Consider the following 27852-nt stretch of genomic DNA (forward strand, 5'->3'; position numbering starts at 1 on the left):
TGTGATTCACGTCACCTGTACACGAGTTTCTGCCAGTCTCTCTTCCAATACAGCTCTCGAGTCCCGCTGAGACTCCGCCACAGTCTCCAATTCTGGAATGGCTTCCTTCAAAGATTTCCCCTCTTCCCGGCCGCTGCCCTATCGAAATTCTGAGTTTACTCACGATCTTGTGGTCCCCTCTGCCCTGCCCAACCATGAAACCATGACTTGCAGGCACTTTGCAGGCACTAGAGAGGCCGACTTCCAGCCCCATGGCCGAGGGACCGAAGGAATATCTCTCAAAGGTGGGATTACAGTGGATCTTGGAACTCGACGGCGCCGGGATACGCTTGCCTAACTCCATGTGTGATGCGTCTTTCGTCTTTTCTTCCTTCTCCCTGCCTGCTGGTTCGCCAATCCCATGGCCCATGGCCGGTTCATCGTGGACATCCGGACCCAAACGCATCACCCGTCCCCCGATGTATCCAATGACGACGTAGATGTCCTTTCGTACATGCATGTGGGCAACAGGCACAAGCATCATGATACTAGACAGCGGCTCGTGGCGTAGATTCTTCCTTGTCATGGGCCGAGACCAGTGGAGTATATTTCTTGGAATATGAACTTTCCTATTTGATGAAGGTGACTGACAACGCTGGTTTTCTGGGCGGGGGATGATGAACTAGTCTAGATGCCCCAGACATTTGCCTTCTCCGTTGTGAAGCTCGGACTGTCGGGACTTTTGCTATACCCAATTTCCCTTGGTATATATATACATGTGGTTGTTGCCGTCGTAGAGAGTTTTGCGCCTCCCATCGCGAACCATCCTTACTACGCACAATCCTTTGTTTGTTCAGCAGCGTCTATATTCGCAAAAGAAGTCATTATGACGGGAATCAGTCATCTGAATGTGTACTCGGGGCCGGACTCGGTGCGAAAGTACTTTGATCCAGAGTGCCAACCGCCGTTGCCCTTGGTCGAGATCCCAGAATGCCTTAATCCTTATAGAGCCGACGGGGTGCGTATCTACGCCAAGATGATGTCAATGCATCCCGCGACCAATGTCAAAGTCATGCCAGGTTAGATTTCTTAGTCCCAATTTAACGGTTTACAGGCAGAGGTGCTAAACATGAAATAGCCATGAATCTGTTGGAAAAGGGCATCGAGAAAGGCAAAACCACCACGGTCATGGAGAGCTCCTCAGGATCAACCGTCATCTCAATGGCAATGGTCGCACGAGCTTTCCATGGCATAAACGATGTGCATGCCTTTCTGAGCAACAAGACTAGCGAAACTAAGTTGCGTCTAATGCAATTTTTTGGACTGAACGTGTAAGCCTCAACATCCTGACCTGCCATCCCTTTGATCTGCACCATTCTGATCTCGTGCCAAACCACACAACAGAACGCTTTTTGGCGGACCAGCCCAGCCAACGCCCATTGATGAACGAGGCGGAATCCGTGCGGCTGCTCGCAAGGCAGCGGAGTCAGAATCTGTCTGCAGCCCCAATCAGTACCAGAACGATGACGTGAGTTTCGCGACTCCTGATAGGTGTGAATGAAGCCTGGATGTCGACTAACACACACGACAGAACTGGAAAGCCCATGTCCGCTGGACTGGACCACAGATCCATAGGCAGTTACCCGATATTGATGTTATTGTGGCTTCCATGGGGACATCCGGTAAGACTTTCCTTAACGGTTGACGGCACGACGAGTTTTCCAGCCCGTCCCAGTCACAGATGCAGTTGCAGTTCCAGACTGACCAAGATGGCAAGGTACCATGACTGGACTTGGCACATACTTCAAGGAAGCAAAACCTTCGGTTTACCGACTTGCGTAAGTCTGTCTCATCATCTTGTTGGTCTCCTCGTCTTGTTGACAGCTCTCGGTTAGCGTTTGTACTAATGCCGGAGAGCGAGTTCCCGGTCCCCGCGAGTACTCCTTGATGAACGAAGTCAAGTTCCCCTACAAGGCAGCCATTGACGCTCTAGAGGAAGTTGGGGCAAAGGAATCATACAGTCTTTCATTGGACCTTACCAGGCAGGGCATTGTATGCGGGCCATCCTCTGGCTTCACCCTGCAAGGCCTGTTCCAGCGACTGGAGAAGAAGAAGCAAGAAGGAACTCTTTCGCAATTGGCCGGTCCCAATGGCGAAATCAATTGCGTCTTCATTTGCTCGGACCTCCCGTATCAGTACTTGAACGAGTACTTCCAAAATCTCGGCCCAGAAAAGTTCAGTCCCGTGAAGAACGAGGTAAGACATACATTTGCGCAAATGGATCCCTTGGCGAGCAGTGCTTACCGTATGCTTCGCAACCACAGAGACTTCGAAACGTCGATCTTTACCGATACGATGATGCTTGGGAGAGGAAGGCCGTCGATGCGGTGTCCGACTTCTTCACCATCCAGCCAACAAGTGGCGTCTCTACTGTGCTGTCTCTTGCTGCTGGTGGTTCGGGGGAGCTGGAAAAGTATCTCGTCGCCAGGCAAAATACCCAGATCCTGGATTTCCGTCGTGCTGCCGATTTCGACGCCCTCCACTTGCCTAACTCCGTCAATATTCCTCTTGAAACTTTGAGAAATGGAGCGGCTTGTGGCAGTCCCTTCGCCAACCCTGTTGACGACTGTACGATGCTTGAGGCATTGTGGTTGGAACTCGACGGTCATTTCACCACAAAGGACAAGAATGGACAGAGGAACCCAAGTGCAGAGACATTGATGGCCATTTTGAAGAACAAGAAGGTTCTGACCGTTTGCTACGATGGCGACAGCGCCAGAGTCGCAAACAGCGTGCTTCGTCACAATGGAGTTCAAGCGGAAAGTATTTCGGGAGGTTTCGCGGCTCTGTCCAAAGTTGAGCTACCCAACGCTGGCGCCGCTCAGCAATCAAGTCACGTCGTATCCGTTGAAGCCTAACGGTTCAATGGTCTCATGGGTGCCATGGTTCAGTATTGACATGATCCAGGCTGACCAGAGCTTTGGTGACGATATGAAGTTGCCATTCCTTGCATGTTTTTTTTTCAACATCTATTCTTATTCTCATTTGATTATTCGACCTCGGTCGATGGGAGTTTGTTCAGAAGAGCAGTGGGCTTCTGGAACATTTTCGACTTTTTCAGTCCTTTTTCAGATCATCCAGCACAACTTTCCTTTCACCGGAGTAATCTAGATCGAGGCGAGCAGTGGGTGCCTGCGACTCTAGAAGATTCAAACTCGGCTATCCAGTGCGCGAAATACCGAGATGATAATGTTACGATGATTACTTACAAAGGAGTTTGCTTTGCTTTTTTGGGAACACACAAAATACCGAGGTTGGGGGAGATGGTGCCTGGAAGTGCAGTGGGTTTCCGAGGTTCCTTGAAATTTCAACAATGCAGAGATGCGAGTGGAGGATGATGGAGGTGGACCAATATTTTGGAGTGGCGGTTGGCAAGACTCGGCGTTCGGAGCCGGTTACGAATTCAACATCGCGTCGGGCAGACGAGCGGTGAAAGTCTTGTGTTTCCGAAACTCTGGGACGAGCAGTGGGCGTCTTGCAGAGTTATGAGCTGGGCTATGACGAAGGCGGATGGAGATGGAGACTGGCCCAGCGAAAACCAAACAAACGTTTTCTTCTTGTCATTCTTTCTAAATCTATCGTCAGTATACTAACGGGACGTGGATTAGATTATTGATATGAACGCCTTTTTGCTCAACTGGCAAAAGGGCTCGTTAGCACTTGGCCTGCCCCTTGATGGGTTTGCCTCGACTTAACAAAACTTGGCAGTTTTGGGGTTTTCTGTCTCTTTTGAGCCTTTCCCCCCAAACGAGTAATACTCTGTCCCAGTCCCCTGGTAAATTTGGCGTGGCGTTGCGCAAGCTTTCCGCTTCAAGATGACTCTGGCTTGTGTGGTTGTCGTTCCACATATCCAGATTCTGACATCGGTGTTGTCAATGTCCGTTTTGTGAATAGTCTCGGGCAGAGATTGTCAATACTTCTTCACCATGGTATGGTGGCTGTGGCGCCGGGCACCATTGAAGAAACGCCTCTTGAGGCACTAGATCATCAGCGACGCCAGCCATTATTCCCCTGATATCCGCAACTCATCCAATACCGTGTTTGTCGCGCCCAAAACACGTAATGCCTAATTTCCAGTTCCCATAGAAAAACTTGCATCTATAGGTCCCAGGCCTCAAAATATGGATTGCGGCGCATTGCATTTTCAGCTTGACTCAAAGCCGACCTGGATCGAACGCTAAGTAGAACCATCGAGACGTGATGAGCGGCTCCCACCCAGTCCCAGCTCCATGGTAGACTCAATAGTTGCCCTACGGCTCCAGGGCTATCCATCCATTGATTCATCACTGCCCAGCGACTAGTGTAGTGGCGCCGCTATTTCCGCAGACTACATGAAAGCCACAGTCCCTGTGGCAGCCACTGGCAATGCCTGGTCCCTGTTGCGGCCGTGAGGCGAATGTGTTGTCATTGTTGTAATATTTCATTGTTTCTGTTTCAAGCATTTCAGCTCGGCAGTTCGACTCAGCTGTGCTTGTTGTTTATGCTCACCTCATTATTGCCCGAGTATGGAGTACATTGTGGAGAGTATGGCGTCGACAAGGCTGGAAAGCTGCAATTTTAAATGAATGCAGAAGTCTCACCAATGGATACCACTAATACTCGGCAGCTTTTCACTAAATGAGTTAACTGCACAGCGCCTGTCATGAGAGCATTTTCTCCACGGAGACCCCGTACATGTCACGATGCTGACGACCTAAGCCAAACCATTCCCATCGGGGATCAGCAGCCAGCCTTATACCAACTAGTAACTTGCTGAACATGATGATGGATACAGCCCCAGTTGTAGCAGGCTATCAGCTTCAGCTGTAAGCGAGTTGTAGTAATACTCGACGCTTACAGAGCAGAGGATGTGCGTGGAAAGGATGAACCAGGTTCTGCATCTCCCGTCAGCCTTGTGTCGCCGCATTGTCATCACAGGCCACTTTCCCAGCAGCGTGGTTCCAATTCATGTTCAGGCTGTGGTGAAACACCGGGAACTCAACACGTCGATCCGTTCGAGACTCGATTGATAGCCGCAATAAATGGTGTGTCGCCCACTTCCATCCCGATGAGCCCAGATCGAAAACTAGCGACGGAGATGGGCCAAGGCAACGACCCTCGTCCCTGCTCCCATCGCTTCCCATAAACCTCTGTGCTGCAGTCAACTACCACATGGTAGAAACGGACCCAGAGCCATGGTCGGGACTACCGAGGATGACATGGACAAGGACGCTGGAGGCTCTGAAAGACACCAGACGCCACTGCCCTTGGGGAGAATGTGGCTTGCAACCTGTAAGACAGCCCTGGTCACTACGACCCAGCTGTCACATTTATTGGCCGTGTGTGCCCTTGATGAGAGAAAACAAGCGTAGGAGCAGAGGCTGGACATGCAGGCCTAGTGGGCAGACAAGCCTTTTTTTGGGTCCATGGTGTGTGGCATCGTCGTGCACATCCGCACCACGCTGCTCAATCTGACTCTGATGGCCAGGGCAGGGTAGCGAATGGGGGGAGGCGAACGGCATCGTGTGACGCGGCAAGAACGAGGCAATAAAGGGGACCTAAAAATGAACTTAGTTGGCTGCGGAACAAATGGTGGGCGAGTGGGTGTGGCTGACGAGTGCGAGCAAGTGTCTGATTAGTCTGGTGATGGATGTGATTGACACCTGGGGGGATGTGTGATGGAGGTTGTGCATGGATGGATGGAGATGGAGATGGATGGGCGATGCCCACTTGTGGAAACGGATATCATATTAATTACGAACAACGCCGGAATAGGAACTAGGTGTAAGCAGAAGTGGCCTGCTTTCTTCTCTTTAAAGGAGTCTGATGATCGTTTCTTCTTTTTATTCTTATTAAAGTGCTCTGACACCTTCATTGTTCCTGACGAAGCTGGACGTCTGTCTGGGTTTCGTGTTTTGATTCTTCTTTGCTCGTGCCATCTTCAGCTTGGCTACTTCACAAATTACCGTGTGACAAAAACGCTGCAGAAAGCAAGGCACGCTGCTCTTTTCCTTGGAGTCGGCTTCTGAAACAGGATTTTCTTGTGCCCATCATATCCTGCCGGGTATTTATGCAGTGAGCCTGCGATCCGAACCAAGATACGACAGGAAGAAGGCTGTCGTGGGGGCAATTTACCCTCATTGTCTGCCAACCTCGTCTTCTTTGGACTCGTTTATATCGACACCGAATCCCTTTCTTTCGCCAAACATCGACCCCAAATATCTACTTATTCTCTTTTCTTACCTTTGCTCATTACCAGTCTTGACGAGAAAACAGCCCGTTCTAGACTCGGCACTTGGCATCATGTCCAGATCGTGGAGTCAACGGCATGCGTCTGCAAGCCCAACCACGATGCCTCCAGCTACACCGCAACCACAACCGCATCAACATCAGCATCAGCCGCAGCAGCAACAGTCTGGGCAACTTCGCCGCATGACATCATTCACACAGCGTTTCCGAAGCAGCAAACCCGCGTCCACGGCAGCACACGTCGAGTCCGCGACGCAGGCACAGCAGGACCAAACTCGCCCACGAACATTCTACGTGCCCACCCACGCAGCATCCAGTTTCGCGAGAACCGTCTCCCCGCTGTCAAGGACTCGTATCGACGAGAGGGACGAGCTGGAGCATGCATGTGAGGAACCGAGCAGACCAGCAAGCGGACTCGGCACGCGCTCCACACCCAGGAAGAACCATGCTCATGCTCACGCTCGCACCAACAGCACTCCTTCAACCAACAGCATGAACCCTGTCGCCGTTAGAAATGACAGCTCTGATCCTGTGCCCTTGCAGCGGGCCAGTACCACCCGCAAAAGTGACCTGGATACATCGTCGTCAAACGACTACGCTACCTTTCTCGCACAGGCACAGGCGAATGACCGCGCTTTTCGCACGCGATGGGCTCAAAGGGAGAGGGAGCGCGAGCGCGAATGGGCATCGAGTCATCTGGCTGGACTGCCGCAGAGCTTCAAGGGCACGCAGCGTGACAGTGCATATTACTCGGTTGGATCGTTGTCGCGGAGCAGCATGAGTGGGAGTGGGCCGCAGAAGCAGCAGGTGGTTCATGAGCGCTTTTCTGCACCTATTCACGGTGACAGCACCCCGCGGACGCTGAATCAGAAACCGAGCAGGACGTTGGGGAGACGGATTTCTGAATATTTCAAACCTACTCCCGAGGGGGGTGTGACAGTCGCATGAATCGATTGTTTTTTGTTATTTGTTTGCGTCACAGCGGGCATTGAGGAAAACGCGTATTCTGGCGTATTGATTTCGTCATGTCACAGGGTATGATGGCGGATATACAGGTGGCTTGGGATATAAATTATGGTAATGATGCACGATATCACGAGTATGCGAGGGATACAAATACAGGGCATTGTGTGCAGCCGGGGTTTATATGATATTGAGAGTCAATAGAGTTTCTCGGTGGTTAAACAATTTTCTTCAGACACAATATGGACTTGTAATGTGTAACCCACATGCCTTTGTGGCTTGACTTGCCCAAACATTGATCCTCAGAAATATCCTTTCCATGCCCAATGTGTTCCATACAGATCCAGTAGTAATATCCGCCCGCATAATCTCCCCAACTGTCCAACGGATACAATGCCATATTCTGCACCATCTTCCACCTGGACTAAACCTAGTAAGGGTGCTAGAGTGCCATCCACTCAAAATGTCCAAGATATTAGATAAGAGCCACGGCAAAAGATGGTCAAAAATGGTCCACGTCAAAAAATGCAAAATACACATGCCATATAATATGTCATGAAGTTGAAGCAAAATAAAAAGAGGTATCCCAAGATAAATTAATGCAACCACTTCCCCATGCTGAATGTCGTTAAAATGTCGTTAAATGTCAAGAATGCTCACGATTCAAACATCTCCAAGAAAATCAAGGCATGTGTCCCCTTAGCGGATATCCGCTTGGTGGAATCGAGCCTTTCGCTGCATGTGGAATTAAACGCCCATAGCGCCAGCCAGTCGGTTACGACTCGGCGGCAGCTGAATCTCCTCATCAGAACTGTCCGCCAGCTCCGCCCCTGCATGATCAAGCATACGCTCAATGTCTTCATCTCGCAGAACTTTTCGGGCGGTTCCGTTCCCGAGGCCAAGACCGCTGGGCAATGATAATGTGGTCCTGTGACGGCTTGTCAAGCTCGTAGCCTGTCGTTTTGGAGTGGACCTATTGGGAGTGGTGTAGTGCTGGTGTTGCTGCTGTGGCGAATCCAAATCCATGGGTGAGTGTGGAGGAAGCATGGCCGGTGACTTGTCGAATCCAACCTTCTTGGCGGGAAGGGGTGGACGGTTCGCTGGCAAACCGCGTCTTGGGCCCGACGGGAGAGCATGCCGCTCACCAACACTTCGTGGCGGTGCACTTGAGTGTGGTCCAGGTGATCCTGAGGGCGAGAATGTATGTTTCAAGTTGGTCGAGTTCCCAGGGCTGCTCATAAATAAAAGAGTTTCGATGGCATCCTGCTCCCTGACATTTTTGTGCGGTGAGTACATAGTATGGTCCAGATGGCTTTGAGATCGTGCGAGTCCATTACTTATAGGCGTTGTCTGAGCAGATACGCGTGGAGACGCTGAATGTGAGTGAGAGAGCATGGTAGGCGTATATCGGGGGTTGGAGTTGCGTCGCGGATTCGACCTAGGGGCAGGCATCGATGAAGACGGCTGGATGGAAGCTGGCGGAGCCAAAGCTGGCTTATTGGACATGGCTGTTGGCGGAGAATTCGATTTCCTTCGAAAGTTGACAGGCTCGCGGGCGAACTGGACCTGAGAGGACGGTACACTCAACGTTAACCGTGGACTGGAAGAAGATCCGCTTCTTCGGTGCACGGTAGACGTGCTGGAGGTTGGAGAAGCAGCTTGTGAGGCCAGGCTCTCAACCTCATCCAGGTTTCTCGTCTGCCATCCATTATTCACTTTGACCATGGCGTAGGATAGCCGGGTCCTCAACTCCGCAGAAAGCTGTAATCAGATTAGCCTCGAATCACAAGCAGTGATGAAGTATATTTTGCTAGATTTGCACATACCTCGCCAATCGTGCTGCCAGTCGTCGAGGTGACGCTGACGGCACTTGTATTTCGCGAATGTCCTTTCACCGGACTCACGCTTCCGCCGCGAGCTTTGACCTCGCCGTCCGCCATTCTCTTTCTCGAATAACCGGGCGTCTCCAGTCCCAGTCTATCTTGGACGGCAGCTATGGCAGACAGTTGGTGCAGCTGACTATCCTGGCTGGATGCACCTGGTAATGCTTCTGGTCGAACGTTGGCATATCTGTTTTTCAACATGGCTGTTACCTCCGCGGCTGGAGGGCGTTCCATGCCGCCACTGGCATCACTACCAGGCGGCGTGACGACTTGATCGGTTGCAGAGGTCACATTGGAGGTCTGTGAATTAGTGATGGACTGTGTTTGGCTTTGCGACGAATTGGTGCCGCTATCAAGTCCCGGCTGTGTTGCCTGGCCGTGCCGTTGACCAGGCAGAGAAGGATGGGAATCAATATCCATGGCACTGTTCGCAGCCAGAGGTTGCTGGCTAATTTGCGAGTTCGTAGCCACGGTGAGTGTGAATCCAAGCAAGACTATGGAATCCTCGCGTGGTGATCAAGGTCAATTGTTTCAACAACCAATATCCTCGTGTCTCAAGGCTGCGACAGTCCGACTTCAGAGCGATACGGCGTATTGCATTGCCTGTTTGCAATGCAATACAGCGCGAAGCTCTCAGCACGGGCAGAAGTGATGTCTTGTGCGTCGTCGAGAATATCGCCGGAGCGTGCAAGTCGTGGCGCGAGCAATCGGTCTCTGTCGCCTCTTTATTTTCCCATCGGTGGCGCGACTAAAGTTTCGGTTTACAGCAAGGAAGCGACTCGAAGCAGCAACCTAACAATAATCAAATGAATATCGCGACGATAGATGACGCGGACGGCAGATCAGTCAGTGTTTGTTGGCTCTTACGACGGCGACGACAAGATGCAAAGTGGGAGCCTTCGCCAAGTGAGGGCAGCACCGGTCAGGATCAATCAAGTCGGGCCTGCTGACTCTTCAAGATCAAATGGGCCGCCTCTCTGGTTACGCGGTCCGGTCGCGACGGATGCGGGAGGACGAGGATTCGCTGGGTGGCGCCCGCGTCCGTGGGGTACAAACTCTCAGGGGTCTGAGTACATGGGGCTTTGGGGTTTCGACAGCAAGATTCGAGGTCAATCGTCTAGTACCCGAACGGGGCCAGCGGGGCAATGCGCTAGGACGTCCACTGAAGGCAACTTTCAGGCTGCACTCTACTGTGGTGCCAGCCGCTATTAGGCAGTGCTTAGGGTCAGGCTGCTTCTGAACCCTCCAGTCCACCAGATGTCCCAGCCTGCTTCAGTTAACTCAACTCAACTGTCTTGTGCCGTCAGATTCCATGTCTTGTTGCACCTCCGCCAACGGAGGCTACCAATGTTCCAAAGCTGACTTGATGCGGATTCATGTTCCGCATCGACAGCTAACTTGTGAAGGTCTTGCTAGGCGTGGCATCTCCATACGTCGCCCACCGATGGCGTGCTGTTCAGACCGCAAAGGAAGTGGCAGGAAAATTCAGAAAAGCCTCATTGCTGAGAAAGGTCAAGCCAGTGTAAACTAACCTCTGTTGGCGGCTGTTGGCTCGCTGCCACGCGAGTAATGGGCTTGGATGTTCGTGTTGCTACTGCGTGTTATTTCGTACAAAGAGGCAGCAGCTTTCGTCAAAAGACTTTCGCTTCTCCTACTCTACTGCATTCGCATGTCCCAACTTACTACAGTAGCGCACGCTATGTTGTAGAATGTTCTGAAATCTGAGACCTTTATTGTGTCTTTGTTTTCGCTGCTCCGCAATTCCGCGTGAAAACGCTGATGGTTTATCTTTGTGCTCATGACCCACTCGCCACGCAAACAATTCTCCATGTTCGTGTCAAACATGGCCTCTTCCACTCCACCCGTTGGCGATGAACAAGGTCCAAACCAAAGGTAAAACCCTCCACGCATAGAGAGTTCTTGACGGTGGTCCATTTACAATCAAGTCATTCAGGTATCGTCACCAATGGGGGGCCGCTGGAAGTTTATGCTCACTATGACGCTCGGACCAGGTCGAACTCATCACCAAAACGCGTGATCACGTGTCCGTGGTATTTGTCGTGCTGTGAGAGTGGAACGTGCAAGGGAACCCCTGGTTGTCAAAGCGCAGCATGAGAAACACTCTTGCTGGGTTGTTGGTGAATGTCACACAAGCTCCAGCAACAGTTCATCCCAAATTTGATGGCAGTCGTCATATGGTCACAGAGAATCATGCTAGGTTAATCGTTAATACTTCCCACCATAAGTAGAGGGTTGTTCTATTCATTGAATTCTCAGCCACAGGCTGGCTCATCGCCCCCGTCCCTGTAACCGTACGCACCGCCATCAAGAATAACATCTTCATTATCATCAAGATCGTCTTGTACCCTTCTCCAACCCTTCTTGCGCTCTTCTCGGCTTCTGGCTGCTCCCGAGTCCTTGTCTTTTCCTTTTGCTTCAAAAACAGGCCTCATGAGTGAGCCCAGCAGAGGGTTGCCACTAAAGGCTCCTCCTGCTGCTGTGCGGTTTGACCCTCTTGTATTACCAGATGTCTCTGCCAGTACTCCTTGATCGGGCTCGCTTTCGTCATCTTCATCGGGCGTTACTGGCCTTTCAACTGCCGCCATCTTCCGTACAACTTTACCGCCAACAAGGTCAATGCTGATAACTTGCCGGCGTTTATCGTAATCAGGCTGGGCATTCCATTCCATTTCTCGGAGCAGCTTTTGTTGTCGTTTCAGCTCCTTGGCTCGCTCTTCTGGACTGGCCCACATGCTTCCCGTACCATTCATTGCTCCAGAAACATCAAAATCTGCGGCTTCATCTCGTACCGTCGTTCGTTTTGCATTTTGTGCCTGGAAACCGAGCAGTTTATCACGATGTTCTCGAGCCTTGGCGGCTGCTTCAGCCAGTGAGCTGCCGGCACTGTCGTTGGCGGCTTCGCCGCGCGTCTGTGTGAATGGTGCCGGCTTTTTTGATACCTCAGCTCGTCTATGTGCTGACGCATTGACGGCCATTTTTTCTCGTCCACGCTCATCTTTGAGCTCTCTGACCATGGCTTGAACGTCGTCTGAGCTCAGCAACGGCGTGCCACAGAATGTACATGGCCCCAAACCTTCCCTCATGCAGATCACCTTACCGCAGGACAGACAGTTTGGTGCTGCGCCTTGGAGTGGGTGTCGAGTTGCCACGCAGTTACATTTCTTCCGTTTCCCATTCTCAAGCGTAGGATTCGTCGTGATCTCCAGGGCTCTGATAGCAGCATCCAGGTCTGCGAGGGCGGTAGATTGACCCGCCATGGGTGTGCCACCTGCAATTGATATTTTTGTTGAGTTTCCTGATGTCGGCTTTGGTGTCGATGTCCTTGAGCCGGGGTTAGACTTGGCTTTAGCTTTTGGAGGTCCATCCGATATCAGATACCCTAATGACGAGGCATGCTGCTTGGGTTGAGGTTGAACGGGGGGTGTCGCTGATCTAGACGCATGGTTGCTACTCGGAGCACTAGCGCGTTGAGGTATGTATTCGAAGTCTTGATCTTTTTTGTATGCCTTACTTGCCGGTCCAGCGTACCCATCCACCGTCCTTGCCTCTGGTACATGCAGCGCTGCTTTCTTCTTTTTTTGGAACCGCTTTGCCTTTGGTACTGCGTCTAGGGAGTCTGAGTTGGAGGCGACATTTTCTGACATGGAAGAAGAAGCGTGTATCGAAGATGGGTCCTTTCTATGAGAATTGAATGATGCAATGAAGTCCACGGCCAGAGGTGAATCGCCCAGCAGGTTGTTGAAGTGACTGGCCGCCTCGGATTTGGACAGAGTTGACGCATATTGTAGCACCTGCTGAAGATCTTCCTCAGGAAGAGGTAGTAGCTGCGAGAGCTGCGAGAGAGACATTGCGGAGAGGAGGCAAAATTAACCGCTATGTCGTCGCAATTGTGAGGTTTAATTTTTGAAGTTGAAGCTTGCACTGGTCTCTAAGAGTTCGCCAATGGAGGGGCAATTTGCGTTGTGAGCTTGGAGCTGTAATAGGAAACGTGCCTACCCTAGAGGCGTGAGTCAGACCGAACAGATTGATATCTACCTACCATGAATATTGTGACAACGGATGTTGAGTAGCCTGAAACCCGAAAGGTCGGAGGCTATCTATATTTGAACGTGGAATATTAAATTCGCCTTGTTACTTCTCATGGTATTCCTGTTCCACGTGAGTATCCAGAGGGGGTTTTCGTCAAGTCAGCCGCAAGATTGCCTTTCAAATTGATTTCAAACTGAATGCATGTCAAATGAAGCGGCCCACGTCCCGCAGTACTTGTTATCAGTTCTGTCCGAATCGACCGATTTATATTGACCTAATTTAACTCTTGTGCCACATGGCGATGCCAATTGCATCTCACTGCCGGGGTTGATAGGGTCTGTGTGTGTTCTTTTCCTTACGCCCCTCACTCATCTGCAGACTATGATCTCACTCGTCACATCTCCTTTTATGGCGACTTCTAATATGTAATCTACGACATACAACAAGCATCTTAAATTGTTCAATCTACTCTTTCAATCGTTGCGCAACCTCGTACTTGACACATGCTCGCCTTTCACCCGAAAAACGCCGAGCTATACCCGATTGGGGCCCAGCCACACCCTTGTTCCTGCTCCCGTGGCTCGGAAGGGCCACTTTTTCTCACCTCCGTCCTATTTTTTCCCCCCCGTCGTCGTCCTCGCAACCGAAACCACCTTGTCCACTTTCATCCCCCATTGCCTCTCTTTTTACATCTACACAACCTTCCGTTGATACACAATCCAATTCACCATGTTGGCCTCTAGAATCCAGCGCAGGGCTTTCTCTGCCTCTGCCCGCAACGTAAGTCACTTGCAGTCAATGGAAGCTCCAGTTCGGGGCATTGACTTCCTCAACATTCCGCAACGGCTAACAAGCGTCTTCGGTAATAGCTCTCCAAGGTTGCCGTCCTCGGTGCCGCCGGTGGCATTGGCCAGCCTCTTTCTCTGCTCCTCAAGCAGAACCCCAAGGTCACAGAGCTTGCTCTGTACGATATCCGTGGCGGACCCGGTACGTCTGAATCACCTTTGCCGGACGGAGCTGCCTGTTGCCGGCCGATGATCTCTGTGCGCCAATTTTATGCACCATCAAGCTCCGCTTGCGCCGGCAGTCATTGAAGATGTTCAATTCCACTAATCCATCTGCTTGACAGGTGTCGCTGCTGACCTTTCCCACATCAACACCAAGTCCACCGTCAAGGGCTATGAACCTACTGCTGCCGGCCTCGCTGAGTGCGTCAAGGACTCCGACATCGTTCTCATCCCCGCCGGTGTCCCCCGAAAGCCTGGCATGACCCGTGATGATCTCTTCAACACCAACGCCTCTATCGTTCGCGATCTCGCCAAGGCTGTTGCCGAGTCTGCCCCCAAGGCCAAGCTCCTCGTCATCGCCAACCCCGTCAACTCGACCGTCCCCATCTGCGCCGAAGTTTTCAAGGCCCGTGGTGTCTACAACCCCAAGACTCTCTTCGGTGTCACCACTCTGGACGTTGTCCGTGCCAGCCGCTTCGTCTCCGAGATCAAGGGCACTGACCCCAAGGACGAGAACATCACCGTCATCGGTGGCCACTCCGGTGTGACCATTGTCCCTCTTTTCAGCCAGAGCAACCACCCTGAGCTGAGCACCAACGCTGACCTTGTCAACCGTGTTCAGTTCGGTGGTGATGAGGTTGTCAAGGCCAAGGACGGTGCTGGCTCCGCCACTCTCTCCATGGCCATGGCCGGTGCTCGCATGGCTGACTCTCTCCTCCGCGCTTCCGCTGGCGAGAAGGGTGTCATTGAGCCCACTTTCGTTGACTCTCCTCTCTACAAGGATCAGGGCATCGACTTTTTCTCCAGCAAGGTCGAACTCGGTCCCGATGGTGTCAAGGAGATCCTGCCCGTTGGCAAGATCGATGCCGCTGAGGAGAAGCTCGTCGCTGCCTGCCTGGGTGACCTGAAGAAGAACATCGAGAAGGGTGTTGCTTTCGTTGCCCAGAACCCTGGCAAATAAATGCAGCCCATGAGCCACATGTCTTCTCTTCCATCTCTTTCAGGGTTTAATGATCTTGCCAGGGAAAATGGCCAACTTTGAACATTTCGTGCCAAATCGGACGGGTGGGTTGGATTGGAAGTGTGACAATGTACAAAAGTGATGAAAAGGGGTAATCATGATAGCGTGACTTGCTATTAATGTCTGTCTTGATGCAAGAATTGGCAAAAAATGGGACAATATTTTGCATGTTTCACGACTGCCATAGACTATTTAATTGAGTCTCTGTACCATAGTAACTGCTTGTCAAATGGGACCATTTTGACGCGGGTGACACGGACGTGAATACATGTGTGAAGGTCAATTATGCGAATAGCTATATGCCACCACTAGATTAAACGCCTCGTCATCTCCCACCAAATTTCTATAATGCTCTTGGCTATGGTACACGCCTCCATGTTCCACATCACGACACCGCCCTGTTTTTCACATTCATTCCCTTGCGTCTATTCATATGTCTTGTGTAAAATCCTGTCTAGAGTTCCCCATGACAGCAATACAAAGTGTACACATTGTATTCAGTATTCAACATCCCCCATCCTCAATACATTACTGAGCACGACGCCCGGTCCTCCACTCCTCCAGCTTTTGTCTCCTCTCAGCGACCTGTCTCTCAAACTCGGCCACTTTTTCCATCCTCTTTGCCTCTTCCTCAGCAGCCTTCTTCTCAAATTCAATCTTCTTGCGGGCATTTTCGCGCTCGAGCTGTTCGGGACGACGCTCAGCGATATCACGGGAGTGGTAGTCGCTGAATCCGGCCTTGAGACCCTTCTCGATGACGAAGCAGAGGACGTAGTCGAGAGCCATGACAACAGCCATTTTAATCTTGAATTCCTCGGTGAATTTGACAAGTTTCATCTGTTCGTTGATTTCGGGCATCAATTCGAGGGCGCAGACGAAGGCGAGGCCGGATACGCCCAGGATGCCGTAGAACATGGCTCTGTTCTCGGAGAGGGATTCGCGGAATGGGCGGCCCTGGTAGTTAATGGCAAAGGTTGAGACTTGCTGGATGAGCTGGAGGAGATAGATGGCAGAGTTGAGGAGAGATGGCTCGAATTCAGCTTCGAGATCGACGAGGCCAGAGCGTCTGATGATTTGTTAGTGGCGTTGAAGGACGTGGAAGGGAGCAAAAAGGAAACTTACGGCTCAATCTTTTCGCAGAGACGAGCGATGTAGATGAGAGTCACGATGTGAATGGCGAATTGGCCGAGGATGGAGCCGATGATGTAAATGTTGAAGATGTTGGGCTGAGGTCGCTCTTTGCTCAAGCCTTCGACGACCTTGGCGCGGGAAATGCTGAGGAAGCAGACGGACATGAGCATACCACTGATTGTGTACTGAGTATCGCCAAACTTGATACCCTCAAGGTACAGGACGGAGAGAGAGTAGGCACTAATGAGGCAGTTCAGAGCGAGGATCTTGTACATCTGGATTGTGGCAACGAGCGTGCATCGACCTTGGCGGATAATGTTGGGAATGGCAATAACATCTCGGAGCTTAGAAGTGAAGGGAGCGGCGACGGATGCATCACCGAGCTTCAGAGTTGGGGGTTCGTCGTCACCCAACTCGGCTTCCATCATTCCAGATGCAAGTTTGTCAGCTAGCCCAGCGGCCTTCTTCTGAACCTCGGCTTGGCGAGAATCTTGGGCGTTGACCAAGCTCTGCGCGCCAGGGGACACAATAGTTTCGGTTGGGTGGCCCTGTGCTCTGATGTAATCCTCGGTGGTCATGTTCTTGTTCTTGGCCTCGCGTTCGGCGGCCTTCATGTAGTTGGGGTTGCTGGGTCCAGGGGGGTACAGGTGGGCGATCATGACAGGAACAGGAGGAGTTGGCTGGTTGAAACGTTTCATCAAATCACACTGCTTCTGGTAAACTTCCTTCATCTTGGTGTTTCTCGAGTGTTCAGCGATGCGAGTCAAGTCCTCCTTTGTACCATTGAGCAGGGCAACACCAATGTGTGCCTGTTTGAGAGCGCCGACATCATTGGTGCCATCGCCAGCCATGAGAGTGTAGTAGCCCATATCCTTGAGACCAAGAAGAATGTCCTCCTTTTGCTTGGGCGAGACTCGAGCGTAGACCCAAGTGTGACGAAGCAGGGAGTTCCACCCGGCCTGATCCTTGAACTGCGCCAGAGCATATCCGGTAACGCAGAGGTCCTTTGTCTTGAGAATTTCGGCGTCAATGGGTTTGGTGGCATCAACAGGAATGCTGACCTTGTCGTCAACGCTCCTCCAGATCAGCTTGTTTCCGCTGGCATTGTCTTCAGGTGCATCTAAGATGAGAACGTCTCGATCAACAATTTCGACCTCGCGAGCGACGTGGACGGCAGTCAAGGGATTGTCTCCGGTAATCATGACAACGCGGTGGCTACTCTCATTAAGCATTTGAACAGCCTCCTTTGCGTCCTCCTTCAACGGGCAGTGCAGAACCAAGAAGCCAGCAAAATGGAGATCGGCTTCGACCTTTTCACGCTTCAAGTCATTAATCTTGCCAGAGCCAAGCTCAGAATCAACTGTGAGCTGCTTATAAGCCAGGGCCAAGACACGGGATCCCTTGCGAGTAAAGTACTTGAAAGTCTCCTCGTAATCCGCGGGAACGTCCACCAACATCTTCATGATGGTTTCCGGAGCACCTTTGACACCTACAAAAGTGCCCCTCACCTTCTTGCCAGACTTAGAAATACCGTTAACCATGGCGACTGAGCTCTGGCGCTTGAGAGCCGAAGAGAACTGGAATCGACGCTTGATCTGCACGGTGCCTTGTGTACCACTGTTCTTGTTCCTGCTTGCCAAGATGTCATTGCGGCCTAGAGCCCAGCCAAGGGAAGAAAGAGTAGCCTTCTCCATGGGGTCACCGACGATATCACCTTCGTCTAGTTTGACGAGGGCATGGGCGGTGGCGAGGACGAGTTGTGTTTCAATGCCGGCTTCAGTGACAGATACCATGGTTGAGTGAGCTCCGTCGGCTTCCTTTTTGTCGACGACATCGGAATCTGCCAGGCCAAGCCCGGCAATACCTTCGACAACCAAATCTTCACCAGTAAGAGTGCCCGTCTTGTCGAAGCAGGCAATATCGATACGACCGCCGTAGGGAATTCTGAAGGGCTCGGTGCAGAAAATAGCAAGTTTGGAAAGTGCAGCCAAACTAGTATTGACGGCTAGACTGAGTTCCATGGGGAGTTCTGGTGGAACGACACTGGTGACAATCAAGATGCAGTCAAGCAGAAGCTTGGATCGTTTCCTGTCCTTGCGAACGCCTTCATCCCAAACATACCAAGAAGCGGCGATTGCGAAAATAAGGAGGAACAGAATGAAGAGAAGGGCCTCAAAGTTGTTGGCTGAAACACGTTCGGTAGAGTAAATCATGGTGCGAACCAGGCTACCCTGTGACGTCTCGAATCCAGTCTTGGTCACGATGGCCATGGCACCATTGTCAGGAGGGGTGGGAACACCAGATGCGAGCTTGGGTTTCTCCTGTTCAGGGTTACCGTGCGTAACCTGAAGAACCTTGGTACCGCCCCAAAGGAAGGCATTCTTATCGAGACCTTCAGTATCGAGTACTGCATCGGAGGGACGCAGTTGGATAGAGTCCTTGAGAAGTGGTGTACTTTCTCCAGAAAGCATAGCTTCGTTGACAATTGCAGTTCCTTCAACCAACAGCATGTCACAGGCCACACCACTATCTTCCTTGGTTCGTCCGACGGAGACGAGGTCTCCAGGGAGAAGAGCGTCGGTTTGCACCTCGGTCCATTTTCCAAGACGGAATACCCAGATGTCGTAGGGCTTAATGCTCATGCCACGGAACTCATTCAGAGTGCGCTGACGCTGCCATACGACGGTGCTTTCGAAAGCGACAAGCATGAACAGGGTGAAGAGCGAGTAGTACCAATACTCATCGAGCAACCACAGGCCAACACAGAAAATCTGAAACACAAAGAATGGTGCCACGGCGTGTTCCTTGAAGAGCTCGGTGAAGGTGGGAACGGGAATATCGAAAGTGTTGGTTCCATAGTTCTGCTCGGCTCGGGTAAGATCAGACTGCTTCTCAAGACCCCTAAAGGTTTGGAAGTGACCGATGGCGGGCTTGGGTTCGGAGTCGATTTCGTATCGGATCGTAGAGAAGGACTTTGCCTCGGCATCGTAGATGAAACGGCGTTTCTGGAAGAGGAACGACGTATTGACCTTACCACCAACCTAGACACTGCGTGTTAGAAGAGAAGAGAGTCAAAGAGAACCGATGAATGTTACAATAAGAATGGAGATGGGGACACATAAATGCAAAGAGCGTACCTTTTCGCGCACAAGCTTGCAAATTTCGCCAGAACCAGCGTTGGCAATGGGCAGAACCTTGATCAATTGAGCCTCTTCGACAGTATTGACCTTGGTGGCCTTGAAGCGACCCTCCAGAGCTACGCTCCAGTGTGTGCTAAGCCAGACAAGAGACTGAAGAGTGATGATGGTACCACACCAAACAAACGTCCATTCTGGCGCACCAATGTAGGTCTCGTACAGGTCGGGAGTCAAGTAGTATCGGAGGAAGATGGGCCAGATGATGGCAAAGGGCCAAACATAGGCGTGCAAATGGAATGATAGCGGGCGCAGCAGCTCGGCCTGCTTGATCTGAGGATTGTCGACCAGCGGCGCCATGGTGAAGATGGCGACGTTGATGAATGCGTCGCAATCTCGGACGAGCCGGGGGTGGAGGGGTGAAGACGAGGTTTATCTGGAGTCAACCAGGCCAGATAATCAATGAACGTCCAGAAGGGGGGAAAAAAGAAGAAATGGGAAAATAGTAGCAGTAGCCAAAGGAAGGGTCTGGTGGACAGGCTACGCCGGCGCAAGCATGGGGGAAGGGGAAGAAAGACAAGGAGAGAAGCGATTCGAAGGACCCTCCTGATCTTGGATGGGTGGCGCTACAGAGTTGTTGGCCGATTTGGACCAGACCAGGCTTGACCAAAAAAAAGTCCCAAGTCCATGTCGCGATCTGTACTTTTCGTTTTTGCCCCATCAATTGCTGGGCGTGGCGTGGTGTGGCGTAATCGGGTTGTGCCTGGTCTGGTCTCTGGCTGTACTTGGGTTTAAGCCTGCATACTTTTCAACTGGAGTCAATCTATTTGGAGGATTACACTGGCTACAATGCAAATATGCAGAGTAGAGATTGATATTGCAGTTGCCAACTCCAAGTGATATGTGCGGTGGTCAAGTTGATGTGACATCAACCGAGCCTGGCACTCACTCAGAACATTGAAGTTGAGCCCGTCCTCGCCACAGCCAGACTCTGACCAAACCATTACAGAAGCTCCAGCGGGGAACTTCTGTAGTTGCAGGGCACCAACTACAGCCCGCTCACCAGTCACAGCCAATGAACGGCCCAGAAGCCACTGGCCTCTGGGAAGTGCTATCATTGATATTGATCCATTGATCAAATGAACTTGACTACTGACTCGATTCCAAAGTCCTTGCTTCTCTTAAACTACAACGTCAACATGAATGCATCTGCTGTTGACAAGTTGGCCGCTATCATGAATACTCATACCCTGGCCGACCCAGGTATTTCGATTTATCCCTCAAGAATATTTAGTTGCCGTCTAAAAATACAAGTCTGCATCTGACAACCAAGTCTATGTGCTCGTCTCGTACTTGCTCCGTCTTCTAATTTTCTCGCCAAACACCCAAAAACACCAAGGAATTGGCGCCATCGTGACGGTAATAAAACCCAGCAAACTCGTTGCCCACCCCACACCAAGAGCTTTATACATTTGCAACGCAAACAGAGGAAACGCAGTACTAAGCAGATAACGACTCATCATCATGGCCCCCGACGCAGACGCTGCATACATCGGCCCATAAGCGTCCAGCATGAACATGGTGGCGCTGGCATAAATCAGCAGAGAACTGAGCATCACGCAACCCTGAAAGATGATGGGCACGATCCAATGCACTCTATTCTGGGCTGTCCATGCGGTTATGAACAAACTGGTTGGTAAGAGGAGACTGCCAATCATGGCGCCGATGAGCCGGTGTTCTGAAGGCAGAGGCTCCTCCACACCATCGTCATCTGGGGGATGTGTAGCCCGCCATTGAGCCAATCGCTTCTGATAGTATTTCAGATCGATGAGAACCAGGGGCGTCGAAGCAAGCAGTGTGCCAATCATGAGGCCCAAGAACGACAACGACTCGCCCGTCTTGTCGAATCCATAATATTCGCGGAAGATCCAAGGCACGGCAATGACAAATGTATACAGCAAACCATACAAGAAGCCATTATACAAACTAATTGCCGTGACAATAGGCTCTGTGAAGAGCATGTGCAACGGGCGTTGAATCAGCACCGTGGCAAAATACCGAAACGCGCGACCAGGCGAAGTCCTCTGTGAAGACGTATCCAGACCAAGTCGAATAGCACGTCTTCTCAAGATGACCTTTTTATACGTCTCTGGCGTAAAGCACACGGGTATGTAAAATCCCACAGCCATAAACACCGCCGTCCACTGTGTCCATCGCCAACCACCAGCCTGAACGATAAACCCGCCCATGAGCGGCCCCAAGGCGGCGCCAAACGAGGGCAGTGTATAATAAATGCTCAAACTTACGCCGCGCAATTTCCCAGTGGCAGAATCCATGATTGTAGCGGGAGCATTGTTGATAAGCGACGAGGAGAACATGCCTGCGAAGAAACGGCACGCCGTAAGACTGGCCAGGGAGTTGCTGAACCCCGAACCGGTCATGAAGGCAGCAAAGATGGGCCCGGTGACGAGAAACACGGCTTTCCGGCCGTATGTCTCAGATAATGGAGCGCCGACCATGGGCCCGAATGCAAGGCCTAGGTTGTACATGGACAGAGGGAGAACAGCCAGCTCCGGGCTGCAGTTGAATTTGGCAGATACGTCTTCTTGGGCTGGTGCGTACATGGCTCCAGCGACGGTTGCGACGAAGGCGAGACCCGTGATGGCGATGGTGCTGAATAGGCGGATTGATAATGGGAAATTGCGTGGGTTGTCTGGGTCGTTGGGGCCTGTCCAGTCAAAGGCGGCGTTCATGGTTCGAATGGCGCGACGGACTTGGAAGTTGCCGTAGGGGTCATCTTGATTGTAGTCCGCTTGTGAATGATCTGATTGTTCTGATTCTTGTGCTGGTTGTCGGTCATGATGACGAGCAGTGTTGAATGTCGTCACTTGTGTCATTTCCGGCTCCGAGCGCCGTCGGCTGGAGGACAACGACGCTGGCGCTGAGTCCTCCATGTTTAAATGAGCGCAATGTACTGCCTAATTTTTATAGAAAAGGGCAGATTAAAATCAGAATAGAACATTGAAGCTTCAAGTGAGCATGGCAACTTTGTGAATTTAAGTGTCATGTAAAAGGCGGAGAATCCCAACCGGCACCGGGACAGAGTCGGCCGTGTGTGTCCGAGTTTCAATGGAAAAGGCCCGGATGTGACCCATTGCGGAAACTAAAGTTACACACAAAAGGCGGCCATTCCCCGCATTTCTCGCTTTAAATGGCTGTGCAACCTTGGGTAAGGTGTGTTGGCGGAGAAAGTCGGGACCTTGGCGGCTGTGGTTTGTTAGTTGGACTTGACGACCAATTGCGATTCAAATACAGAGTGAAACCGGTTCTGTTGGTGATGACTCTGCTGCGATATCGCTGGTGGAAGGAAGGATTGTGCTTTACGATGGCAATTGTTGCCGATCGTGTTTGCTTTAGGAGCCGTTTTCTGGCTAAAATATGTCTGGGGTTTCCGATTGCCGAGGGTTGCTGTGTTGGGAACTTGGGATGTGGAATTGGCATGGTGTAAGTCAATATGAACGTAGAAGTTACAGTCTGTACCAAAGTCTACCACTACCTAGAGCCAAATATTCGACTGCACTACAATAGCCAATTGAATGTTATTTGGTGAATAGTACCCTTAGTTAGGTAAATATTAAACCTCCTAGTGTAAACCAAGGCCTAGTAAGACAACACCTAGGTGATGTGGCTGACTTCCCTCTCGCTTGATAACTCTCAATTCCATCCAACGTAATTGCAATAAGTTAACAATTAAACCCTAGTCATAGTTTAATTCAAAATTGCTATCATCATCCACTCATTCTAGATGAAGAAGCGCTGCAGACGAATCAGGAACCTTCACCGTAACCACCCCATCCTTTGCCCTCACAACCTCCCCAACAGTCACATTATGCAACCGAACGGGCTTACCATTATCCAACTCCCAGTTATAGCTCCACCCATCAAATGTGACTCCCGTGATGGCATCACTCCCATTCGCCATAAGACGCTGCACGCGAACGGACACACCTTTCAAACTCTGCGCTACAAACGAAAACTCACGACTCACTCTCCTTGGAGGATTCGGCAACGGATCCGTGCCAGCTCCATCTTTGGTCGTATTATATCCATGCATATTGATGGCCATGAGCCGTTTCAGCTGCCCTTTTTCGTAGATGGCATACGCCGTCTCTTGATCTGACGATGTTGGGATGGAGGAAACGCTGACAGATGACCTGGTTAGATCACCAAGAGCGGCTGCGACGCCAATGTTTCCGTAGTAAGGGGCTTTTGTGCCCTTTGATGTCTTGTTTGTGTCGACGGGCTGGAATGCTTGATACTGTTGATTACGTGTCAGAGACAGGACCTATGTGCCGGAACATTGTGGATTATGTAAAAGGATGTCACTTACGCGATAATCTGTACCCTGGTGCATGTGTACACGTTTAAATCCAGCAGATGCGGAATACAGATTAAAGTCCACGCCCCATAGTGCCGCTCCAAATGAGTTGGATAGCCCAGGTTTACCTTGGAAATATAACGAGTTGGTCTCGCCGAATATTAGTGGTGCGTACCCCTTCTTGGTGGCCATGATTCGTTTATATTCTGCGACCTGCTCGTCTACGTCCCGAATTGTTCGACTGTGGTTCATCAACGTTCCCTGTAATGTGACGCCCGGGGAAGTCGCTCCGTCAATGTAACTAGCACTATGTTAGTCTTTCTATTTGAACCCCGTTCTGATACGAGGGACATACTTGTGAACAGAGTACCACTTGATATTTCGTCGTTTATCGAGTCCATAGCCCCAGACCTGGCTAGCATTCAAGTTACTGACACGGTCGTCGTACGACGGCGCCATGAATGCAGAACCCCTAAGCTTAGGGCAGTGGTCTTCGATTTGCTTGGTTATTTCTCTCGTGCCGTTCAACCATTCATTAGTGTAGTCCTTGGCGCTCCACGTCTTTGGACGTGTAGGGCCTTGCGCAGAAGTGGGAAAGTTGTTTGGCTCATTTCCATATTCCCAGACATCCAGATTATTATGGCTTAGGGCTTTGCAAGCCAAGGGTGCCGTTCGCACGAGCGTCTCCCAGCCTTCTGCACTTACTGCCCCCTTGGCAAGGTTGAATCCATGGGAAAATTTGACGCCCGGCCAGGTATTGTACGATTCAAAAAAGGAGTCCCCGATGTAAATGGTTGTTGGGTAGTCGTTCGACTTTTTCGGATCGTAGGTTCCGTTGATGGCTTCTTGGAGAGATGAGTTGTACAATGCGTAATCTTGTGTATTACCACCTACTCGCACGTAGGGCATGCTTCCCATGAGGTTTCCGAGGTTCTTAAGCAAGTTGTATGAGAAACTGTTTGGGTGGCTTAGGTTTCCTGCGAGTGTTTTAGTTATGGAGCGGTAGACGGGTTGGGCTACATACCGGCATAGTCTACAAACGAAGAGAATTCTATAGAAAAACTGACGAATGACTCCAGAGGACCAGACTCATGATTGGGGTTTGTCTTTATGTGGTATGTAGCTGCGCATGCTTTCCCAATTGGTAGCGCGAGGAGCGCGAGGGACTGGAGATTGACCATTGTAGTGTGTCTGCAGATTGCATGTGACGATATAAATGCTCAAGGAAGTGCCTGATAATGCCAGTAAGATAGTCGAGATAAAGATCCTGTGCGTAGCAGCCTACCATGAGACAGTTGAGAGCAAGACCAAGATGGCTCACCAGTCCATCAATTTATACATATCGAGCATGCCATTTGGACAGCGCACAAGATACCAAAGTCGGCAATTGAAGACATAGCCGATGTAAGAAGCCATAACCAGCAAGGAATATTGTCGCAGTGCATCATGGGATGCTCAATCGGCTTTCGATCTGACATGCGAACCTCATGTTGGATACCCCAGACAATGTCGATCCATCACCCTGCACATCGCAACAAATCGGAACTCCACGAAATGTTTCCCTCACAAACTAAACCACCCGACAGAATGCGGGTCAAAAGCCAGGCTCGTCCTATCGCGCACAGCAAATCGTGCCATTGATGTAAACCGTCGGTTGGGGAAACTACCTGCCCTGATGGGTAAGATCTCTCCGCATTAGGATACAACGTTGCAAACTGAATAGAACTAGATATGTGTAACTCGATAGACTCGGGAAGGCGATCAGTTATGGAAGCAGTATTTCATCCCTTGGTTCATTTTGCGGTACAGTTTTAGCCGTCGGGATATTAATACTAGTTATTTGGTCTAACCAGGCCCAAAAAGTTACGTCATGATAATCGTGCATTTATACAGAACAAAGTCAACCTAGCAGAAGGCAGGATTTAACATCAACCAGAAGGGTCAGTTGCTTTATTTCAATCATTCATATTTACTAATTCGTATATCTTGGCTATAAAATATATCGTCTCTACACCGCGAAACCACCAGAGTTCTTCTGTCTCGGCTCTCCACCAGCTTCAAACGTCCCGTTAGGCAATAACCGCAATCCCTGTGCGGTACTCTGCCCCGGAGCCACCCACGTGGCATTGTAGCCAAGCGACTTCATATACGCCACTGTCCCATTGTTGTACGCATATTCAAAGCTAACCTGGCTGGGCACAAGCTGATCGTGCAGTCTCGGTTGCTTCAGGGCATCTGGCACCGTCATATTACCGTCCAACAAGTGGATAGCGTTCTGGATATTCGCCGTGATGATGCGACTGCCGCCAGCTGAACCAATCGAGAAGAATAGCTTGCCACTTGCCGTCTCAGCGATAATGGGGGATATTGATGACAGAGGCCGCTTGCCGGGTTTGACGTAGTTTGCCTCGCTGGGGATGTATCCAAACGAGTTACTTTCCCCGGGGATACTGAAGTCGTTCATTTCGTTGTTCATAATGACGCCCGTTTCGGGGACCATGAGATTCGATCCGAACAGGAGGTTGACTGTGGTTGTCATGGACACGGACATGCCTTTCGAGTCTGCCGTGACGATATGCGATGTTCCCGGTGTTTCGAGAGACTCAAGGCCATCGGGGTCATAGTACGAGACGTTGAATGTCTTCTTGTCGGAAATCTTGGAGCGAACTTCAGCACCAGTCTTGGAGGAGAGCATATCCTTGGTGTACTGGTTTAAGCCGGAAACGAAGGAAGGGTCGCCAAGCTTGGCACGTTGGCCGTACGCGAACTTCATCGCCTCGTCCATATAATGAGTTGACAGATTGGATCGGCTTGGGTCTTGGAAATTATCGAATCCGCTCAGGATGTTCAGCGCACTGAGTGCCACCACACCACTCGACGGAGCGTTCGTGCTGACAAGTTTGAATCCTTTGTACTTGAGTTCTACTGGTTCTCGAAGAGCAACCGTGTAGTTTTTGAGGTCATCCAAGGTCATGGTTCCGTTGGCGGCCTTCAATGCCCGAATCGTTGCCTTTGCAATGGCACCCGTGTAAAAGGCGTCGGCGCCTTCGTTGGCAATAGTTTCCAAAGTATCCGCATATCGCTTTCGAGTCATCGTTTCACCTAATCCCACTCGATGTCCTCTCGGAGCAAAATCCATCGCCCATGCTGGGTCTTCTGTGAGGAAGGCGTTCGGCTTCGTCGCGTCCATGTACTTCACCAGGTCTTCGGTGACGGGGAACCCGAACCGCGCGAGCTTGATTGCAGGCGCAATAACATCCGCCCATTTTAAAGCGCCGTATTTTTTGTGGACGTATTCCGTGCCTCTCAGCTCGCCTGGTACTCCGCTATTTACATAGAGTCAGAAAAAAAATGAAAATGATCCTCGGCCAATTGAGGCCATTGTGACGCGCAGCTTAACGTACCTTGCGAGACCGCCGTAGATGCTTGCCTCGTCATTCCCCTTGTACATGTTCTCAAATGCCGCTGCTGGCGCGGATTCTCGAAAGTCAACAAACTCATAAGTTCCATTGGGAGCTCTCAGCAAGAGAAAGCCGCCGCCACCGATGCCGCTGTGGTACATGCTCGTCACGCCAACACAAAACACGGTACCGACAAGAGCATCAACGGCATTGCCGCCATCCTCTAGCAATCGCGTTCCAATTCTGCTACAAATGTTATTTTCTGACGCGACGGCACCGAGTTTAGGAGCATCATGGTCGGAAAATTGTGTCTCGGAACTGACGAGCTGTGTTAGACACGATGTCGCCAGAAGTAGTTGTGATATCAATGTGCTGCGTCCCAGAAACATGTCGGCGGTTCTGTCTAGGATTCTGGTCAACGATTGCGGCCGCGCAACTCAATTCCAGAATAGCAGCACCAGCAGAATTGGTTTTCCTGGGGTAGTCTCGCATTTTGAATCACTCAGACTGCTAGTGACTTCCTAATGGCACCGTTTCCCTGCCGGGCCGCACTGACACGATGCTAAAAACCCTCTATCCCCATGCCCAGTTCCCCCCATTCATCTTCACGTTAGCTT

At 51.0% G+C, this 27852-nt stretch overlaps 10 protein-coding genes across 10 annotated transcripts; 4 read left to right on the forward strand and 6 right to left on the reverse strand.

The window, feature by feature from the left end:
• Window positions 1-865: 865 nt before the first annotated feature.
• VFPPC_13418 (cysteine synthase B) lies at window positions 866-2897 on the forward strand (the record flags this gene model as incomplete). The annotated part of the gene is made up of 7 exons (XM_018291195.1): window positions 866-1058; window positions 1118-1310; window positions 1384-1507; window positions 1571-1661; window positions 1757-1817; window positions 1875-2235; window positions 2304-2897. 7 exons carry the CDS (start codon window positions 866-868, stop codon window positions 2895-2897), a joined length of 1617 nt encoding a protein of 538 aa, XP_018147326.1.
• Window positions 2898-6369: 3472 nt separating this feature from the next.
• Window positions 6370-7215, forward strand: VFPPC_13419 (hypothetical protein; the record flags this gene model as incomplete). The annotated part of the gene is made up of 1 exon (XM_018291196.1): window positions 6370-7215. One exon carries the CDS (start codon window positions 6370-6372, stop codon window positions 7213-7215), a length of 846 nt encoding a protein of 281 aa, XP_018147327.1.
• Window positions 7216-7977: 762 nt separating this feature from the next.
• Window positions 7978-9533, reverse strand: VFPPC_13420 (cyclin-dependent kinase; the record flags this gene model as incomplete). Its single annotated transcript, XM_018291197.1, has 2 exons — window positions 7978-8991; window positions 9057-9533. The coding sequence occupies 2 exons, from the start codon at window positions 9531-9533 to the stop codon at window positions 7978-7980; spliced, it is 1491 nt and encodes a 496-aa protein (XP_018147328.1).
• A 1853-nt stretch (window positions 9534-11386) lies between these two features.
• VFPPC_03199 (C2HC5 finger protein) lies at window positions 11387-12982 on the reverse strand (the record flags this gene model as incomplete). Its single annotated transcript, XM_018282729.1, has 1 exon — window positions 11387-12982. One exon carries the CDS (start codon window positions 12980-12982, stop codon window positions 11387-11389), a length of 1596 nt encoding a protein of 531 aa, XP_018147329.1.
• Window positions 12983-13892: 910 nt separating this feature from the next.
• On the forward strand, window positions 13893-15131 carry VFPPC_03200 (malate dehydrogenase, mitochondrial precursor; the record flags this gene model as incomplete). Its single annotated transcript, XM_018282730.1, has 3 exons — window positions 13893-13943; window positions 14033-14150; window positions 14293-15131. The coding sequence occupies 3 exons, from the start codon at window positions 13893-13895 to the stop codon at window positions 15129-15131; spliced, it is 1008 nt and encodes a 335-aa protein (XP_018147330.1).
• A 588-nt stretch (window positions 15132-15719) lies between these two features.
• On the reverse strand, window positions 15720-19816 carry VFPPC_03201 (cation-transporting ATPase 4; the record flags this gene model as incomplete). Its single annotated transcript, XM_018282731.1, has 3 exons — window positions 15720-16257; window positions 16314-19363; window positions 19460-19816. 3 exons carry the CDS (start codon window positions 19814-19816, stop codon window positions 15720-15722), a joined length of 3945 nt encoding a protein of 1314 aa, XP_018147331.1.
• Window positions 19817-20790: 974 nt separating this feature from the next.
• Window positions 20791-22410, reverse strand: VFPPC_03202 (bicyclomycin resistance protein; the record flags this gene model as incomplete). Its single annotated transcript, XM_018282732.1, has 1 exon — window positions 20791-22410. One exon carries the CDS (start codon window positions 22408-22410, stop codon window positions 20791-20793), a length of 1620 nt encoding a protein of 539 aa, XP_018147332.1.
• Window positions 22411-22894: 484 nt separating this feature from the next.
• Window positions 22895-23044, forward strand: VFPPC_17528 (hypothetical protein; the record flags this gene model as incomplete). Its single annotated transcript, XM_022429228.1, has 1 exon — window positions 22895-23044. The coding sequence occupies one exon, from the start codon at window positions 22895-22897 to the stop codon at window positions 23042-23044; it is 150 nt and encodes a 49-aa protein (XP_022285745.1).
• A 208-nt stretch (window positions 23045-23252) lies between these two features.
• VFPPC_13421 (glycoside hydrolase family 79 protein) lies at window positions 23253-25015 on the reverse strand (the record flags this gene model as incomplete). Its single annotated transcript, XM_018291198.1, has 4 exons — window positions 23253-23774; window positions 23847-24135; window positions 24190-24811; window positions 24859-25015. 4 exons carry the CDS (start codon window positions 25013-25015, stop codon window positions 23253-23255), a joined length of 1590 nt encoding a protein of 529 aa, XP_018147334.1.
• An 827-nt stretch (window positions 25016-25842) lies between these two features.
• Window positions 25843-27624, reverse strand: VFPPC_03204 (gamma-glutamyltranspeptidase; the record flags this gene model as incomplete). Its single annotated transcript, XM_018282734.1, has 2 exons — window positions 25843-27160; window positions 27239-27624. 2 exons carry the CDS (start codon window positions 27622-27624, stop codon window positions 25843-25845), a joined length of 1704 nt encoding a protein of 567 aa, XP_018147335.1.
• Window positions 27625-27852: the final 228 nt, after the last annotated feature.

This window comes from Pochonia chlamydosporia, chromosome 2 (genome assembly GCF_001653235.2).
Source record: "Pochonia chlamydosporia 170 chromosome 2, whole genome shotgun sequence".
NCBI classification, from domain to species: domain Eukaryota; kingdom Fungi; phylum Ascomycota; class Sordariomycetes; order Hypocreales; family Clavicipitaceae; genus Pochonia; species Pochonia chlamydosporia.